Source organism: Bombina bombina, chromosome 6 (assembly GCF_027579735.1).
Source record: "Bombina bombina isolate aBomBom1 chromosome 6, aBomBom1.pri, whole genome shotgun sequence".
NCBI lineage: Eukaryota > Metazoa > Chordata > Amphibia > Anura > Bombinatoridae > Bombina > Bombina bombina.
In genome coordinates, this window is record NC_069504.1 from 983,512,184 (window position 1) to 983,530,950 (window position 18,767).

The following is an 18,767-nucleotide window of genomic DNA, read 5'->3' on the forward strand; positions in this document are numbered from 1 at the left end:
ATTGATATTGCCAACATTATGGGCCAGATTACGAGTGGAGCACAAAATTGTGCTTATGCGGGCACGATATTTGCTCTCCACTCATAATACCAGGGCACGCAAATGTGTACTGGTATTATAGGTCAAGCGAAATGAGAACACAGCCTCGTGCTCGCATTGTATATAAGCTTTGCACTCACGAGAGCGCTCTTTCATGGGCTCAAATGGGAGTCTCATTCTGATGCCATCATACACAGCACAGAACCTTGCAAATCAAATTAAAATATATATATGTGTGTGTGTGTTTATACAGTATGTGTTTATACACATATTAACACATAAATATATATGTATATAAACATACACATATATATTTGCAGTTTTAAAACAGTCCCCATAGACCGCAATCTAAAGGCACTTGTCAGTGCTGTTTTTTTTCTAACAATCCACATTCCCTCACTTTAACGCCTTATAACTGCTTTGTGCAGTTATTTTTTAATAAAATAAAGATGCTACTATTTTTTTTATTTATTTAGGCACACTACACTGTATTGTGGGGGCAATTGGGGGACATTTTTTAAATAACCAGAGGTCTGACCTCTGGTTAATTTTTGGAGTGCTACTGCTAATTGCTATCGCGAGTTTGTGGTAGCATTAAGCAGCCACTTGTAATAGTTGGTCATTTAACATGCACCCGTAAATGGTGTAATTTGCCCATTTATGGACACACGCTAAATTAGCGCTCAACTTGTAATCTAGCCCTATATCAGAAAAAGCTATTTTTTTAAAATTGTATTTTTAATATTGCTGTTACATTATGTATCATCTTCTATAGATTTTTACCTATGTTATATATTTTTAAAAAACTATTTTTTTTTTTAATTTTTAATATTTACATGTATTATTAACTATATTGGGGCCTATCTATCAAGCTCCGTGTGGAGCTTGAGGGCCTGTATTTCTGGCGAGCCTTCTCTGTCTGAGGAGGCATACAGACATCGCCGCAATTCAACCTAATCGAATACGATTGGGTTGATTGACACCCCCCTGCTAGCAGGGGGCGGCGTTGCACCAGCAGTTCCCAAGAACTGCTGGTGCAATGCTGAATGCGGAGAGCGTATTGCTCTCCGCATTCAGCGAGGTCTGTCGGACATGATCCGCAATGTCGGATCATATCCGACAGACCTTTTATAAATAGGCCCCATTGTTTCTAATATTGACACCTATAGATTGTTGATCTATTGACTGCCGCAGTCTTTTACTTTTAATTTTTGGATTTGTTGTGCCCAGTGCTATACCCCCTGATGTACAGTGAAGGAAAAAATTATTTGATCCCCTGCTGATTTTGTACGTTTGTCCACTGACAAAGAAATGATCAGTCTATAATTTAATGGTAGGTTTATTTGAACAGTTAGAGACAGAATAACAACAATAAAAAAATCCAGAAAAACGCATTTCAAAAAAGTTATAAATTGATTTGCAATTTAATGAGTGAAATAAGTATTTGATCCCCTATCAATCAGCAAGATTTATGGTCCCAATTTGTCTTTTATACAGGTAACGAGCTGAGATTAGGAGCACTCTCTTAAAGGGAGTGCTCCTAATCTCAGCTTGTTATCTGTATAAAAGACACCTGTCCACAGAAGCAATCAATCAGATTCCAAATGCTCCACCATGGCCAAGACCAAAGAGCTGTCAAAGGATGTCAGGGACAAGAGTGTAGACCTATACAAGGCTGGAATGGGCTACAAGACCATCGCCAAGCAGCTTGGTGAGAAGGTGACAGCAGTTGGTGCGATTATTCGCTAATAGAAGAAACACAAATTAACTGTCAATCTTGGGCTCCATTCAAGATCTCACCTTGTGGAGTTTCAATTATCATGGGAACAGTGAGGAATCAGCCCAGAACTACACGGGAGGATCTTCTTAATGATATCAAGGCAGCTGAGACCATAGTCACCAAGAAAACAATTGGTAACACACTATGCTGTGAAGGACTGAAATCCTGCAGTGCCCGCAAGGTCCCCCTGCTCAAGAAAGCACATGTACAGGCCCATCTGAAGTTTGCCATTGAACATCTGAATTATTTAGAGGACAACTGGGTGAAAGTGTTATGGTCAGGTGAGAAAAAAATCGAGCTCTTTGGCATCAACTCAACTCGCCGTGCTTGGAGGAATGCTGCCTATGATCTCAAGAACACCATCCTCACTGTCAAACATGGAGGTGGAAACATTATGCTTTGGAGGTGGTTTTCTGCTTAGGGGACAGGACAACTTCACCGCATTAAAGGGACAATGGACAAGGCTATGTACTGTAAAATCTTGGGTGAGAACCTCCTTTCCTCAGCCAGGGCATGACAATGACCCAAAACACATGGCCAAGGCAACAAAGGAGTGACTCAAGAAGAAGCACATTAAGGTCCTGGAGTGGCCTAGCCATTCTCCAGACCTTAATCTCATAGAAAATCTGTGGAGAGAGCTGAAGGTTCGAGTTACCAAACGTCACCCTCAAAACCTTAAATCCCTCCTAAGATGTGTGCAAACCTGGTGGCAAACTACAAGAAATGTCTGACCTCTATGATTACCAACAAGGGTTTTGCCACCAAGTACTAAGTCATGTTTTGCAAAGGGGTCAAATACTTATTTCACTCATTAAAATCCAAATCAATTTATAACTTTTTTGAAATGTGTTTTCCTGGATTTTTTGTTTTTATTCTGTCTCTCACGGTTCAAATAAAACTACCATTAAAATTATAGACCGATCATTTCTTTGTCAGTGGGCAAACGTACAAAATCAGCAGGGGATCAAATTATTTTTTCCCTCACTGTAGTCCCTTCCTGTTATAGGAAAATAATTGGGCTTCCCCACTAGATTAAGCCATATGGTTTGTAAATGCAAAGTAGTTGCATCAGAAAAAGTCTGTTTAAAAGCTAATTATATACATAAACATATTATATAGCTAAACATACTATATAGAGGGGGAGAGAGAGTACAGAAGACATTTTGATCTGTAGAGTATAAATTCAGAGATTTGGCAAGTTTTAATTTTAAAATGTCAAAAAGATATTTTAATGTTGAAAAGGCATATGAAATAATGAATCCGACTCAGATATTTAGGGGAATCTGGATATGAATATCAACCTAACACAGATAGTGCGGGGAAAATAGAAGTGACAATGAAGAAGAATGATCCCAAAAAAGTTATGGCCTAATCTCCCCAAGGAAGCCATGTTGAATTAAGGGAGCCAAAACTAAGTACCTGAGACAACTGTTTAATTTGCACAAGTAGTAAGAAGTGAATACAGCGCCAACAAGAGGCCAAGGGATAAATATACTCACAGAGAGATAAAAGAAGATTATTTAATGAACCATGTTAAAAAGCATCAGTAATAAAAGACTATATATAAAAAATGTAAAAAGCACATATAAATAAAATTACAAATACAGGAATATCTTACAGAAGCGGCTCAAAGGGCCAAAGCTGATAATTACAATAAAAACAGAGGTAATGACAGGTGATCAGTGTGAGTGGTACACCAGAATAAGAGTGTATACTGATAAAACAGTGCATCAAGCAAAAAACTAATAAACAATAATACAAACAATAGTGATTGTCAGCCCCTTCAGTCGCGTGATTGGTTAAGCAAATGAAGGGGCGGGCATTACACACTGTGATGAGTGTGCAATGATACATACAAGCCAGCGGATCAACAGATCCGCTAAACGTGTATAGCGAAGGCAGGCGGACAGCTTCGCAAGTTGAGAAGCTGTCCACCCACCTGTTAGTACATGGAGCCCCAGGTAGGAGTTTTAGGGCTTTTTTATTTTTTCATACATTAATTTTATATATTTATTTATTTTCTATGGTGTAGGGTCCCCCCTTACCATCCCACCTCCCAGATCCATCTCAAACAGTTCTCTAACACCCCTCCCTCCTCATGGTGTCTGCCATCTTAGGTACTGATCCAGTTTAGGTATAAATTATTATTTTTTTAATTTATTTGTTATTTTTTTATTATGTTTTTGTAGTATAGCGGTTCCCCCACCTCCCTCCCTGCGATCACCAAAGGTAGTGTAGTGTTCCTTCACTCCTTCTAAATCCAAACTTTATTTTCTGTAGCGTAGGGCTCCTCCCACTTCCTCTCTTTCCCCTCTACACCTACAATACAACAGGCATACAAACAACTATGTGTGAATTAAACATTGAATGTACAGACTCACACAGGAGCAAAACAACAATCTGAATACAGTTGTATGTCTATTACAAAAACAAATAGAGCTTAGCAAAACATTTTCTTATAAAAAAACATATCAGTTACAAACCTCCAATTTTAAGTTTATTGGTTAGCTTCCCTCTGAGATACTATAGGCCACTCAAGGGCCTTATTTTTCACATAAGAGTTATATATGAGGGAATATAAGTTATATTAAGTAGCTCCCCTTAGTGACAGTAGAGGACATTCTTAGACCTAGTTATTCACTTAAAAAAAATGTAAAAAAAAATGAGGGTAAAAAAAATTGTTAACAAACCGAGAATGAGGAATTCTCAAAATATAGAGATCATTAAATAAATTATACAATGTTTTGTTATGGGTGATTATATTACGTATAATCTGCAAGTGGTTTTGTTGGTTAGGGAGCCTGACAAAAGAATTGAACTGAAATAGAAGCCATCAAAGGACTAGCTTAAAAACATAAAATATTACCAATATATATATAAAAACTGATAGCTCGTTTAAGTAAGTAAACAAAAAGGATGTGGCTCCAAAGATACAATGCAATCCATTTATTAGGTATACATTAAAAGTGACAAGGCTGTCAACATCAAAAAGCTAAGATAAACACGATCTTACGTGTTTCTGCCGTAGCTGTAGTCATAGATCTAGCTTAAAGGACCAGTCAACACAGTAGATTTGCATAATCAACAAATACAAGATAACAAGACAATGCAATAGCACTTAATCTGAACTTTAAATAAGTAGTAGATTTTTTTTCTGACAATTTTAAAAGTTATGCCTTTTTCCACTCCCCCTGTACCATGTGATAGCCATCGGCCATTCTCAAATGCATTCACGTACCATGTGACAGCCATCAGCCATTCACAAACGCATACACACTTATTCTTGCACATGCTCAGTAGGAGCTGGTGACTCCAAAAGTGTAAATATAAAAAGACTGTGCACATTTTGTTAATAGAAGTAAATTGGAGAGTTGTTTAATCTAAGATTGTAGTAGTCATACCCAGAATATAAACAGATTAATAACAAATTATCCCCATTTTCAGACACAATTGCTGCTGCCCGGAAGTTCCCCTATGTATAATAATTATTAATTTTTCTTTAACATTTTATATATAAGATTTCAAAAACGCGCATTGAGGTTAGCAATTCTTCATGTTTGCTTACCCGATTCCGCATTAGACCTAAAGTGCAAATCGTGAATCGCATTACATATATTTTACATTACTATGTTCTTCACATAGAATTTTTTTAGTTTTTATTATTAAATATATATTTCTATATGTATATCTGATAATGTTAATGTAAAATAGATATCTATACCTATATATTTATAGAATCGATATACAGATTTAGATATACACAGATATATATAGAAATATAAAATTACATTGTGTTGTATGTGAATAACATTGGAATGGGAAATATCAATAACTCCTGCATTTTTTTCTGCATTCTCCATTGACTTCTATGGGGAGAATACCTGAAAGCGGTCACAATATTTGGTTAGCGCGCGTCGAGTTTCGCTTGTTTGTGAACGTGCGCAAAAAGTTTACTTCTAATGAAGTTTACTGTCAAGCAAAAGCACTAAATAGCATGCCATTTGTAATTTGGCCCCATGTCTGGTATTCCTAAACACAGTAGCTTTTAGGATAATTTATCCTATGACTGCAAAGGTTGTGTATAAATATTTTTTTCACCGACTTTGGGTGATCGCATTTTACATATATCTTACAGGGAACTGGTGGCACAAACTGCTGACAAATGGACCTAGATCAATAGATTGGGTTGTCTACTTATTAATATATATAGTTTTGCTGGTTAGTTTTCAGAAATTAAGCAGTTATGCCATACCAAATAAGAGTTACTCCGTCTCCATTGCACTATTTTGCAACATGGTATACATAGCTGCAGATACAGACCTAGACCTTATAATTATCAAAACTAATAATATTATACGTTTGGTCTTAGCTGACTGAGAGGATGCCGACAAAAACATTTTGAGGTATTTTTTATTCATTTGTTTAGCTTCAGGTTTTTTGTGTGGAATGTGATAATAAATATTGTTACATTTTGTTTTATTTATTTTTTTGCAGTTTTACAATAATTTCAGAAATGTTGTTACTAAATAGCTATTTGAAATGTAAATATAGCCACCAATCAGCAAGTGCTACCCATGTGCTGAACCAAAAATGGGATGGCTCCTAAGCTGAGTTACATTCCTGCTTTTTCAAATAAAGATACCAAGAGAACAAAGAATAAATAATAATAGGAGTAAATTAGAAAAAATGTGGACATTATATCCCTTTAAAAGCAGTCTGTCCATAGCCCCTAAACTGAAAGGTTATGAAATATTGTAGCATATTTAGGGGATAGCATTGAAGTAATAATTTGATTGTATGCACAACAACATATAATAATACCATATCACCATAGATATCTTCAAAGGATAACACTTTTATTCAACAGACAAAAACATGCAACGTTTCGGGCTCATAGACCTTAATCATGCATATGACTATGAGGCCGAAACATGGAAAGTTTTCTGTGGGCACAATGCAAAAAAATATTTTCCTAAATATCCTAGCACTTAAAAATGACTGATTCCATAATGATTTTAAATATATCAAGGACCATATTGAGTAGGTTAATGGTATAGGTTAAATCAGTATCAATGGATCAGACATACAAATATATATAAGAAAGTCAACATTAAAGGGCAATGAAACCCAATTTCTTTCTTTCATTATTCAGATAGACCATACAATTTTATAAAAACTTTCAAATTCACTTCTGTTATCAAAGTTGCATAATTCTCTTGGTATCCTTTGTTGAAGGGGCAACAAAACACTACTGTGAGCTAGCTGAACACATCTGATGAGCAAATGTCAAGAAGAGTGTTTGTGCAGCCAACAATAAGCAGCTAGGTCCCAGTAGTGCATTGCTTTGCTTCAAAAAAGGATACCAAGATAACAAAGCACATTTAATAACAGAAGTAAATTGAAAAGTTGTATAAAATTGTATGCTTTATCTGAATCATGAAATAAATAAATTGATGTTTCACTGAACCCAAATTTTTTCTTTCATGATTCAGATAGAGCATGCAATTTTAAGCAACTTTCTAATTTACTCCTATTATAATTTTTTCTTCGTTCTCTTGCTATCTTTATTTTAAAAGCAAAAATATAAGTTTAGAAGCCGGCCCATTTTTGGTGAACAACCTGGGTTGTGCTAGCTGATTGGTGGCTAAATGCTAAATTGACTGGCTCCTTAGCTTATATGTCTTCTTTTTCAAATAAAGATAGCAAGAGAACGAAGAAAAATTGATAAAAGGAGTAAATTAGAAAGTTGTTTAAAATTGCATGCTCTATCTGAATCATGAAAAAAAATGGGGTTTGTATCCCCAGCAAACTATTTTAATGCATTTGAATTACAAAGTACATGCTGCTTTTGCCTTTTTGAACTTCCAGACTGGCACACACCGTGCACGTTCCCAGTGCTGATTTTGCACTATAGACAACCAAGCTTATGCACTTACCACCCATGCCAAATTCCAAGTCAAAAAGGACTAAAACTGTAACAATAGTATGTTAGTATATTGAACTGAAAAAAAATGCTGTCATTTTAAAATAATCCTACAATACAAAGTATACACTTACCCGCTCATCTGAAACGTTTTATTACTAATGAAGCATTTCTTTTACATTCAAGATGCATCTTGAATACAGAATTATATTGAAATTTGTTACAAGTACAGAGGTTGTACATATGAAAAACCGCTTATTCAATTTTGAAATCTGTTTTGAGAGCAACTATGGCGACTCTCAAACAACTTAATGGATTATTCTATAACTGTTTTTGAAAACAAAAGTCTTTAAACCTAACTTTAAAAGGTCATTAAAGGAACATTAAACACTGAATTTAACAAAGATAGAATAGAGCAGTTCAGTTTAACAGGTTAGGTTGCTTCCTGGGCAACAGGGTAATTCCGTATGGCTGCAGATACAGATGCACAAGATAAGAGTTAATTGTTAGCAGACAGTGTGCAACCTTGTCTATTCGTGGGATCCCCCCACTACGTACTGACCATTTGCAGGTGAAGTGAGCCCTGAACAAACTTTAACCAGCTCAAGAAAGAGGTAACACGTTTAAGACCGTTTGAGTCAGCGTGCATGCTGGCGGCAGTTTGACCAAGTGGGTTTGGCATTAGCTGATGGTGGTCCGTATTGACTTTTACCTTGCTGGTTTTGATGTGGGCATTTCACATATGGTCTGTAAGGAACATTAACATTGGGCATTCTTTTGCTTGCTTGGATTCATTCCTACTAACAGCTCTCTGCTAACAATTAACTCTTAGCTTGTGCATTTGTATCTGCAGCCATACGGAATTATCCTGTTGCCCAAGAAGCAACCTAACCTTTTATACTGAACTGCTCTATTTTATATATGGTGCACCATATGAACTCTCCAAGCCGGCTAAGTTCTGTTCTCTCTTTTTATGAGGGGCTTATGTTTTGTGTTTGTGTGTCTGTTTGTCTTCACATGTCTGACCACATTTTTGTCTTCGTAGTTTTGTATTAATTAATATATGTTGGTTTTTATACTAGCATTTTTATGATAACATAAATTTCTATTTTTGCATTACCTTACTGTCTCAGTCTCCATCATTTATATTTATATTTATGTGAGTGTGCTTGATCCCTGGCCTTTTGGATAGTGCTTATTTCGCACATCCACTTTTCTTTGTTAAATTCTGTGTATAATTTGTCTCCAGGTTGCATATGCATATTTGTCTCCAGGTTGCATATGTAATTTATTATAGTTGAGCAAGCTGTTTTTCGCTGTCTCTGAACAATAAACACTGCCTACTTTTGTATAAATAATGTGTTTTTTTCCCACGCTTCCTAAAGAGTTAAAAAAACAACATCTGTAACCCAGGCTTTCAAAATATTGCAAATTTGCTAAACTTCACTTTTGGTTTCATAGCATTTGCAGGTTACATAATTTGTCCTGGATTCTATTGCTGTTGTAAAAAAGTGCCAACAACAGGTATCCCCATTAAAGTCTTTGGAAATATTTTTTGTCACCGCGAGTTTAAATAGTTTACAACAACAATGAAGAATAGTTTGTTTTTTTTTTTGGCCTCTCTAGGGAGTGTGGGGCAAATACAATTTTTAAACATCTTGGTGTTTGATGTCTTTTAAAGAGACAGTCTAGTCAAAATAAAAAGTTAGGATTCAGATAGGGCATGCAGTTTTAAACAACTTTACAATTTACTTTATCATCAAATTTTGCTTTGTTCTCTTGGTATTTTTTTTTTAAAAAAAGCTAAACCTAGGTAGGCCCTTATGCTAATTTCTAATTCCTTGAAGGCAGCCACTTATCTCAGAGCATTTTGGCAGTTTTTATGGCTAGACAGTGCCAGTTCATATGTGCTATATAGATAACATTGTGCTCAAACTTATGGAGTTGTGTCTGTCAATAGAACTGAGATAGGGGGGCAGCCTACAAAGGCTTAGATAAAAGGTAATCACAGCGGTAAAAAAGTATAAAATTCTGGAGTAGACGGTCCCTTTAAAAGTCATTTTTCATATTTGCTTAATATATATGAAGGATTTAGAAATTAATTGTAAATGATATGCATAAAAATATATGGACTGAAAGCATTTTGATTAAAACAAGGAAAATAAAACCTATATATATATATTGCAATGCTGTTTCGTTTCATTAATTAATTAATTAATTACTTTATGGCAATTCATTTTACGTTTAATTTCCTTTTTAAGTAATTAATTTGTGATTGGCTTCTGGCCTGTGTAAAGATAACATGCCATGTTGTATTTCAGATTAAACTGTTTATTGAATTCACTTATTGACTTGTTCCTAGTGAGTAGGGTTGCAGCCTTTATTGAAAAAATATGCCAGCCATACTAATACGCTTGATTAATAATATAACATAACCCGGAAGCTAAAAGTGTTGAATTTAAAAAGACCATGTATTGTAAAATGAATTATGCATGTCCCAGTAACAAAGAAGCCTTTATTCTTATGTTTATTCTGCACTTTGGAGAACAAAATACCAGATAATAACTCTACATTCATAGTAATACAATATTATCTGTATTATGTTTGCCCTGCATTTTATTGTTTTAAAAAACCTTATGGTTTTCACTACAAATTTGTATGCTATCAAATTTTATGGCCTTATAGTCGAATGCATCCTGCACACTTCAGAGCTGAAACCCTGCAAAATGCTATGCTTGATTAGCACAGGAGATAATCTGTATCTGTACCATACTGGTCACAGCGAAGGCAGTAAATCAAACATACTCAAGAGACCTACTCAAAGGGACAGTCTAGTCCAAAAAAAACTTTCATGATTCAGATAGGGCATGCAATTTTAAACAATTTTCCAATTTACTTTTATCACCAATTTTTCTTTGTTCTCTTGGTATTCTTAGTTGAAAGCTTAACCTAGGAGGTTCATATGCTAATTTCTTAGACCTTTAAGGCCGCCTCTTAAGAATGCATTTTAACAGGTTTTTCACCACTAGAGGGTGTTAGTTCATGTTTTTCATATAGATAACACTGTGCTCGTGCACGTGAAGTTACCTGGGAGCCATCACTGATTGGCTAAACTGCAAGTCTGTCAAAAGAACTGAATAAAGGGGCAGTCTGCAGAGGCTTAGATACAAGATAATCACAGAGGTAAAAAATATATAAATATAACTGTGTTGGTTATGCAAAACTAGGGAATGGGTAAACAAGGGATTATCTATCTTTTAAAACAATAATAATTCTGGTGTAGACTGTCCCTTCAAGTGTTTTTTGGGCCCACAAAGGTAACCCAGTAGCAAGCAACAGTAATAATATACATGCTGATCTTTAAAAAAAAAATAAAAAAATTCAGTTTTGAACAGAAGCATTTTTGCATTTTGTGTGTATTAGCTAAATGCTTATAGTAAACTATATTACTATTTCAATTAGATCTTTTGCTGGGCACAAGGTATGTGGAGCATAAGTCGGAATGCTTTGTTCACTTGCATGCAGGCAGTGCGTCTGCTCACACAACAAGTGGTAAAACAAATAACTATGTAACTGTCAATGCCACTTTACTTGCTAATATCTACTATACAGATATAAAAATAATTTAAGTATACAGTCAAATCACTCTAATAAGTGAAATAAACACAAACTGCAAAGATAATACTGAAACATAGGCACAATTTATAATTAACATACATTGCATTTTATTTCATATATAATTGTGGTTTTAAGGTGTAGAGAATATTGGTCAAATTGAAAAATAAATAGTTTAAATTCAATAAAATGTGGTATCTGTAGCAATGGAATAAGAGAAAAATAGGTCTTGCAAATGTCAGCTGATAGCAATTTTTTTTTTAATGCAAGCGCCCCTCCAGGGTAAAAATATTGCATGAAAATGAAGTTTGCTTAGCATTTTCTTGCAAACATCAGTTTGACATAAATACTTGACAATATATAAGTATGTCAGGATATATCACAAAAAGAAACAAACAAACAAACAAATTAGACACCTACCATAACTGATGCATATTATGAACAGCAGAGTCAGCACTGCTGAGTTCATGTTTGAAACAATTGTTCATTTACTAGATTCTTGTGCTGTATAATAACAGGTTATTGAGGACAAAGACAGGAGACCTCTCTGGTTCTGCAGATGAAAATCTACTGATTTCACATCTCAAGTGCACTTCTTTACTCTGGGAACTTCTCTTTTTTTGGATTGCTAAGCATATATGTGGACAGAGCCCAAAATAAGGTTTACAGAATTGAAGAGCAGTGACAAAAGTATTAGTTAACAAAACATAGTGTGAATATAATGTTAAAAACAAATAGAAACTTATGTTTTAGGATCTTTAGATAATAAATATCTTATGAATGGCTAACAAAATGTTTGCTGCCATAATGCAGACACTAAATAATAGTATATTGGGCTAGGCTGGATCTGAAATATATTCTAATAATGTTCTAATTCAATGCATTTTTCTATAGACAAAAACATTTTCTACATCACTATATTATATGCTATTGTTGTTACTACTTTATAATGTAATTATGAGAATATTCCCTTAAAATGAAGGACAATTTAATAAAAATGAAACTAACACTAAAACACTTTTCATGGAAATACAACCAGGCAGTTGGTAAAAGAGAAGTTACTTATGTTTCTTTAGCACAAGTTGGTTCTATAAACAGAAAGCAACTTTAATTTCTCATCAAGCAATTTTAAATCTAATTATATATTCAGACAGCATTTAAACAACAATACAAAACTGCTTTAAGTGCTTAAAGGGACACTGAAACCAAATTTTCCTTTTGTGATTCAGATAGAGCATGCAATTGTAAGCAACTTTCTAATTTACTCCTATTATCATTTTTCTTCATTCTCTTACTATCTTTATTTGAAAAAGAAGGCATCTGAGCTAAGGAGCCAGATCATTTTTGGTTCAGATGATGGGCAGCACTTGGTTATTAATTTATCCACCAATCAGCAAGAACAACCCAGGTTGTTCACCAAAAATGGGCCGGCATCTAAACTTACATTCTTGCTTTTCAAATAAAGATACCAACAAAATGAAGAAATTTTGATAATAGAAGTAAATTAGAAAGTTGTTTAAAATGGCATGCTCTATCTTAATCATGAAAAGAAAAAATGGTGGTTCAGTGTCCCTTTAACACAACATTTAAAGAGGATAAAAAAGTATCAGCAATGCAAATATTTGCTAAATGTTTTAAAAACATTTACAACAGTGTTTTTAAAAAGTTGCATTGTTCAGCAGTTCAGGTCTTGACTATCTTGTGTGTGCTTATTTTGTCTGCTTTGCTGTTGCCCAATAGGGGCAGACAGACATTAGCTGCTGCACTGATCAAACAACTAGTGAGTAGAATCGTACAGGGTAAAGTTCTGAATTCTGCAGAATGCCCTCCAGCCTCTCTGGGATCATTGAAAACCCCCCCACAATTTTAACAGTTAAATTACACGAAAAGCAGGAAGAATAAATAATGAATGTTTATTGCAAAGATTTCTTCACTCTGCATGATATTATGAGAGCGAATCTTGTAAGTTTAAGTCTGTCCCTTTAAAAGAACATTTGGTTTAAAGTTTCAGACAGAGAGTGCTGTTAAACAAAATGCTTTCCAATTTGCAAGAAATTCTTAAGTAAAAGTGTGATTATTCTAAATTCTTCTTGTTTTTGTTTGACTATGTGTTTGTTCTTCTGTTATATCACACTAACATAAAACCAAAAATGTTTCTTTCATGATTCAGATAGTGAATACAATTTTAACTTTCCAATTTAATTCTATTATCAAATTTTCTTGTTGTCCTTTGTTGAATAGCAGGAAGGTAATCTCAGGAGCGTGCACGTGTCTGCAGCACTATACGGCAGTAGTTTTGCAACAATGTTATATATTAGCAAGAGCACTAGATGGCAGCACTATTTTCTGTTATGTAGTGCTCCAGACTAGTGATGTCGCAAACTTAAAATTTTCCGTTCGCGAACGGCGGACTCGAACTTCCGCAACTGTTCGCGAACGGGCGAACCGGGCGAACCGCCATTGACTTCAATAGGCAGGTGAATTTTAAAACCCACAGGGACTCTGTCTGGCCACAATAGTGATGGAAAAGTTGTTTCAAGGGGACTAACACCTGGACTGTGGCATGCCGGAGGGGGATCTATGGCAAAACTCCCACAGAAAATTACATAGTTGATGCAGAGTCTGTTTTTAAGCCATAAAGGGCATAAATCACCTAACATTCCTAAATTGTTTGGAATAACATGCTTTAAAACATCAGGTATGATGTTGTATCGATCAGGTAGTGTAAGGGTTACGCCCGCTTCACAGTGACAGACCAAACTCCCCGTTTAACGCACCGCAAACAACCGCAAACAGTCCATTTGCACAACCACGAGATAGATTTGATAGATACATAGATTAGATAGATAGATCAATAGATGCAATATACAATTGATAGATACGATAGATAGATAGATTTGATAGTTAAATAGATAGATTTGATAGATATATAATTTCCCAGACAGAGAATTACAAGACATGCGGTCTGAGACCCATGGTAAGGTTCCCAGAGGCAGTTGCGGCGCCAGGGAACATGTATATGGCATGGATTTTAGGAAACGGGAGATGGAAAAAGATGCTTGGTCGGTCCTCCTACTTCAAATTTGGGGCACTGCGCGTGCAATCTACTGTGGCACCAGATATGAAGGGTGTGTTAAGTAGTACTATTCTGATCAGTTTAATACCTGTTACTCCCCCTATCGGGGGAGGTGTATATGGCATGGATTTTAGGAACCGGGAGATGGAAAAAGATGCTTGGTTGGTCCTCCTACTTCAAATTTGGGGCACTGCGCGTGCAATCGTGGCCGGACTTTTAGCTGACGGCCATTTGTCCGACGGAAATTTGCCCGATGGACATTTGGCTGAAACACAAGTGGCTGTCACAAAACAGTCTGGCCACGAGATAGATAGATTTGATAGATAGATACATAGATTACATAGATCAATAGATTCAATATACATTTGATAGATACGATAGATAGTTAGATAGATTTGATAGATAAATAGATAGATTTGATAGATATATCATTTCCCAGACAGAGAATTACAAGACGTGCAGTTTGGGACCCATGGTAAGGTTACTTCCTTTTGCACAATCGAGTACAGGTTGGGGATTGCCTTTTGTGCAAAGAAATTTCGGCCGGGTACCTTCCATTGCGGTGTCCCCTATCAGGGGATGTGTATATGGCATGGATTTTAGGAACCGGGAGATGGAAAAAGATGCTTGGTCGGTCCTCCTACTTCAAATTTGGCGCACTGCACGTGCAATCTAATGTGCCACCAGATAGGAGTGGTGTGTTAAGTAGTACTATTCCTATCAGTTTAATCCTGTTAAGTGTCTTTTTTTTTGGTTTTGTTTTTGAAGCCACAGTGCAGCACCAGAGGCCAGAAAAATTTGGCATGTACACATGCCTGAAAAATTAGGTATTGCTGCAGCCGCTGCTGTAGCAGCGGGTAGAAAAATTGATGTTTGTTTCCCAGGCAGAAAGTGCCCTAAAACATTGCGGCTTGAACCCTAGTTGGTGGCGGATAAGTCACGCAAGTCATCCGGTATTTGAAGATAAAATACAGCAGCGTGTGGACCATTTTTAGCCCAAGGCAGCTCATCTCATTAGGCCTTTTTTACTCGAATGTATCACCCAATGTCAGTCCCTTTGGGATCCATCCCTCATTCATCTTAATAAAGGTGAGGTAATCTAGACTTTTTTGACCTAGGCGACTTCTCTTCTCAGTGACAATACCTCCTGCTGCACTGAAGGTCCTTTCTGACAGGACACTTGAAGCGGGGCAGGCCAGAAGTTCTATTGCAAATTGGGATAGCTCAGGCCACAGGTCAAGCCTGCACACCCAGTAGTCAAGGGGTTCATCGCTCCTCAGAGTGTCGAGATCTGCAGTTAAGGTGAGGTAGTCTGCTACCTGACGGTCAAGTCGTTCTCTGGGGGTGGACCCCGAAGGGCTGTGGCGATGCATAGGACTTAAAAGCTCCGCATGTCCTCCATCAACAACACATCTGTAAAGCGCTTTGTCCTTGCCGGCGTGGTCGTGGGAGTCGGAGGATTACTTTCAGCTCTTCCCCTGTTAGATTCACGTTGTGCTGTGACATCACCCTTATATGCTGTGTAAAGCATTTTAATTTATTTTGGAAATGCTGCATCCTTTCCGACTTGTTGCAATTCGGTAACATTTCTGGCACTTTATGCTTATACCGGGGGTCTAGTAGTGTGGACACCCAGTACAGGTCGTTCTCCTTCAGTTTTTTTATACGAGGGTCCCTCAACAGGCACGACAGCATGAAAGACCCCATTTGCACAAGGTTGCATGCCGAGCTACTCATGTCCCGTTCCTCATCCTCAGTGATGTCACTGAAGGTATCTTCTTCCCCCCAGCCACGTACAACACCATGGGTACCAGATAGGTGACAACGAGCACCCTGGGATGCCTGTTGTGGTTGGTCTTCCTCCTCCTCCTCAAAGCCACATTCCTCCTCTGACTCCTCTTGCTCACAATCCTCTTCCAGAATTGCCGCAGGTCCAGCAAGCGATGCTGATAAGGCTGTTTCTGGTGGTGATGGTGACCACAACTCTTCCTCTTCACGCTCATCTACGGCTTGATCCAGCACTCTTCGCAGGGCACGCTCCAGGAAGAAAACAAATGGTATGATGTCACTGATGGTGCCTTCAGTGCGACTGACTAGGTTTGTCACCTCCTCAAAAGGACGCATGAGCCTACAGGCATTGCGCATGAGTGCCCAGTAACGTGGCAAATAAATTCCCAGCTCTGCAGAGGCTGTCCTAGCACCCCGGTCATACAAATACTCGTTAACGGCTTTTTCTTGTTGGAGCAGGCGGTCAAACATTAGGAGTGTTGAATTCCAACGTGTCGGGCTGTCGCAAATCAAGCGCCTCACTGGCATGTTGTTTCACCGCTGGATATCAGAAAAGTGCGCCATGGCCGTGTAGGAATGCTTCAAATGGCCACACACCTTCCTGGCCTGCTTCAGGATGTCCTGTAAGCCTGGGTACTTATGCACAAAGCGTTGTACGATCAGATTACACACATGTGCCATGCACGGCACATGTGTCAACTTGCCCAATTTCAATGCCACCACCACCAAATTACTTCCGTTGTCAGAAACCACTTTTGCCGATCTCCAGTTGGTGCGGAGTCAGCCACTGATCCACCTGTGTGTTCAGGGTGGACAGGAGTGCTGGTCCAGTGTGACTCTCTGCCCAAGACGGCGTGACACTGCCGTATCCGGGATGTGGAATAGTACCTGCGGAGCTGGGGGGGTGCCGTTGATGTGGAGCAAGATGCAGCAGCAGAAGAGGACTCAGCCGAGGAGGTTATGGAAGAGGATGGAGTAGGAGGAGTAGAGGAGGTGGCAGCAGGCCTGCCTGCAAGTCGTGGCAGTGTCACCAACTCCTCCTCTGCATAACCACGCATTCTATGCTTGGCAGCCGTCAGCAGGTTTACCCAATGCACAGTGTAGGTGATATACCTGCCCTGACCATGCTTTGCAGACCAGCTATCAGTGGTCAGATGGACCCTTGCCCCAACACTGTGTGCCAGACATGCCATTACTTCCTTTCGCACAATCGAGTACAGGTTGGGGATTGCCTTTTGTGAAAAGAAATTTTGGCCGGGTACCTTCCACTGCAGTGTCCCAATAGCTACAAATTTTTTGAACGCCTCAGACTCCACCAGCTTGTATGGTAAAAGCTGGCGGGCTAAGAGTTCAGACAAGCCAGCTGTCTGACGCCGGGCAAGGATGGTGACTTTGTGACATTGGCTTCTTACGCTCAAACATGTCCTTGACAGACACCTGACTGTGGGCAGATGAGCAGGAACTGCTCCGGAAGAGAGACGGAGTGGCGGATGGTTGAGAGGGGGCAAGGAGGACAGCAGTGGTTGACGTGGCTGAAGATGCTGGACCAGGAGGAGGATGGCGGCTTTGAGTTTGTGTGCTGCTTCTACTCATGTGTTGATCCCATAGGCGTTTGTGATGTGCGATCATGTGCCTTTGCAAAGCAGTTGTACCTAGGTGGGTGTTGCACTTCCCACGACTCAGTTTCTTTTGGCACAGGTTGCAAATGGCATCGCTGTTGTCAGAGGCAGACACACAAAACAAATGCCACACTGCTGAGCTCTGCGATGACGGCATTCTGGTGGTGGCAACAGCATGCATTGATTGGCATGCTGTCTGGCTGACCCCGGGTGCCGATGCATGCTGTCTGACTGTGCCACTAGCTCCTTCCGACGACCTCCCCCTGCTTCCAACTCGTCTCCTCCTCCTCTCTGTCTCCCCATCTGAACTTTCCCCCTGTTCTTCTTCTCTTCAGCGGGCACCCACGTGACTTCCACGGACGCATCGTCATCATCAACCGCTTCACTTGTATCTGACAAATCAACAAAGGAAGCAGCAGTGGATACAACATCATCATCATCATTACACCGTACGTCCATGTCTGTAATGCTGCCTGACTGAGACATATCACTGTTATCTACATCCTCTGTCAATGATGGTTGCGCATCACTCATTTCTTCCAACTTATGTGTAAAAAACTCTTCTGACACATCAAGTGAAGCGGCTGTGGTGCTAGTGTTGGTGGTGGCGGCAGACGGGCAAGTGGTGGTAACTTGAGAGGTGCCCGAAGATAAGCTGGAGGAGGATGGTGCGTCAAGGTTCGGAGCGGAAGTTATAGAAGATTGGGTGTCCTGTGTTAAAAAGTCAACTATGTCCTCCTCAGAACTTTTCGAGTTCATGGTACGTGGCCTCTGAACACTGGGCATTATTCTATGGCCAAAGGGAATCACAGCACCATGACCACAATGGCACATGCGGGGTGGCCTGCCTCTGCCTGTCATTTTTTTTAAATGTACACTTACACTATTATTAAACAAGATATGAGTGGTGGCACTGGGCAAGTGGGC

The 18,767-nt window shown here is 38.4% G+C and overlaps 1 protein-coding gene across 1 annotated transcript in view; it reads right to left on the reverse strand.

The window, feature by feature from the left end:
• The window catches only part of CSF1R (colony stimulating factor 1 receptor), a 262,226-nt gene extending 250,317 nt beyond the window's left edge, over positions 1 to 11,909 (reverse strand). The window contains exon 1 of the mRNA XM_053718651.1: positions 11,778 to 11,909. Coding sequence (XP_053574626.1) covers positions 11,778 to 11,826 — 49 coding nt within the window. The 5' untranslated portion in view covers positions 11,827 to 11,909. The remainder of the gene's footprint in view (positions 1 to 11,777) is intronic.
• Between the last annotated feature and the right edge of the window lie 6,858 nt (positions 11,910 to 18,767).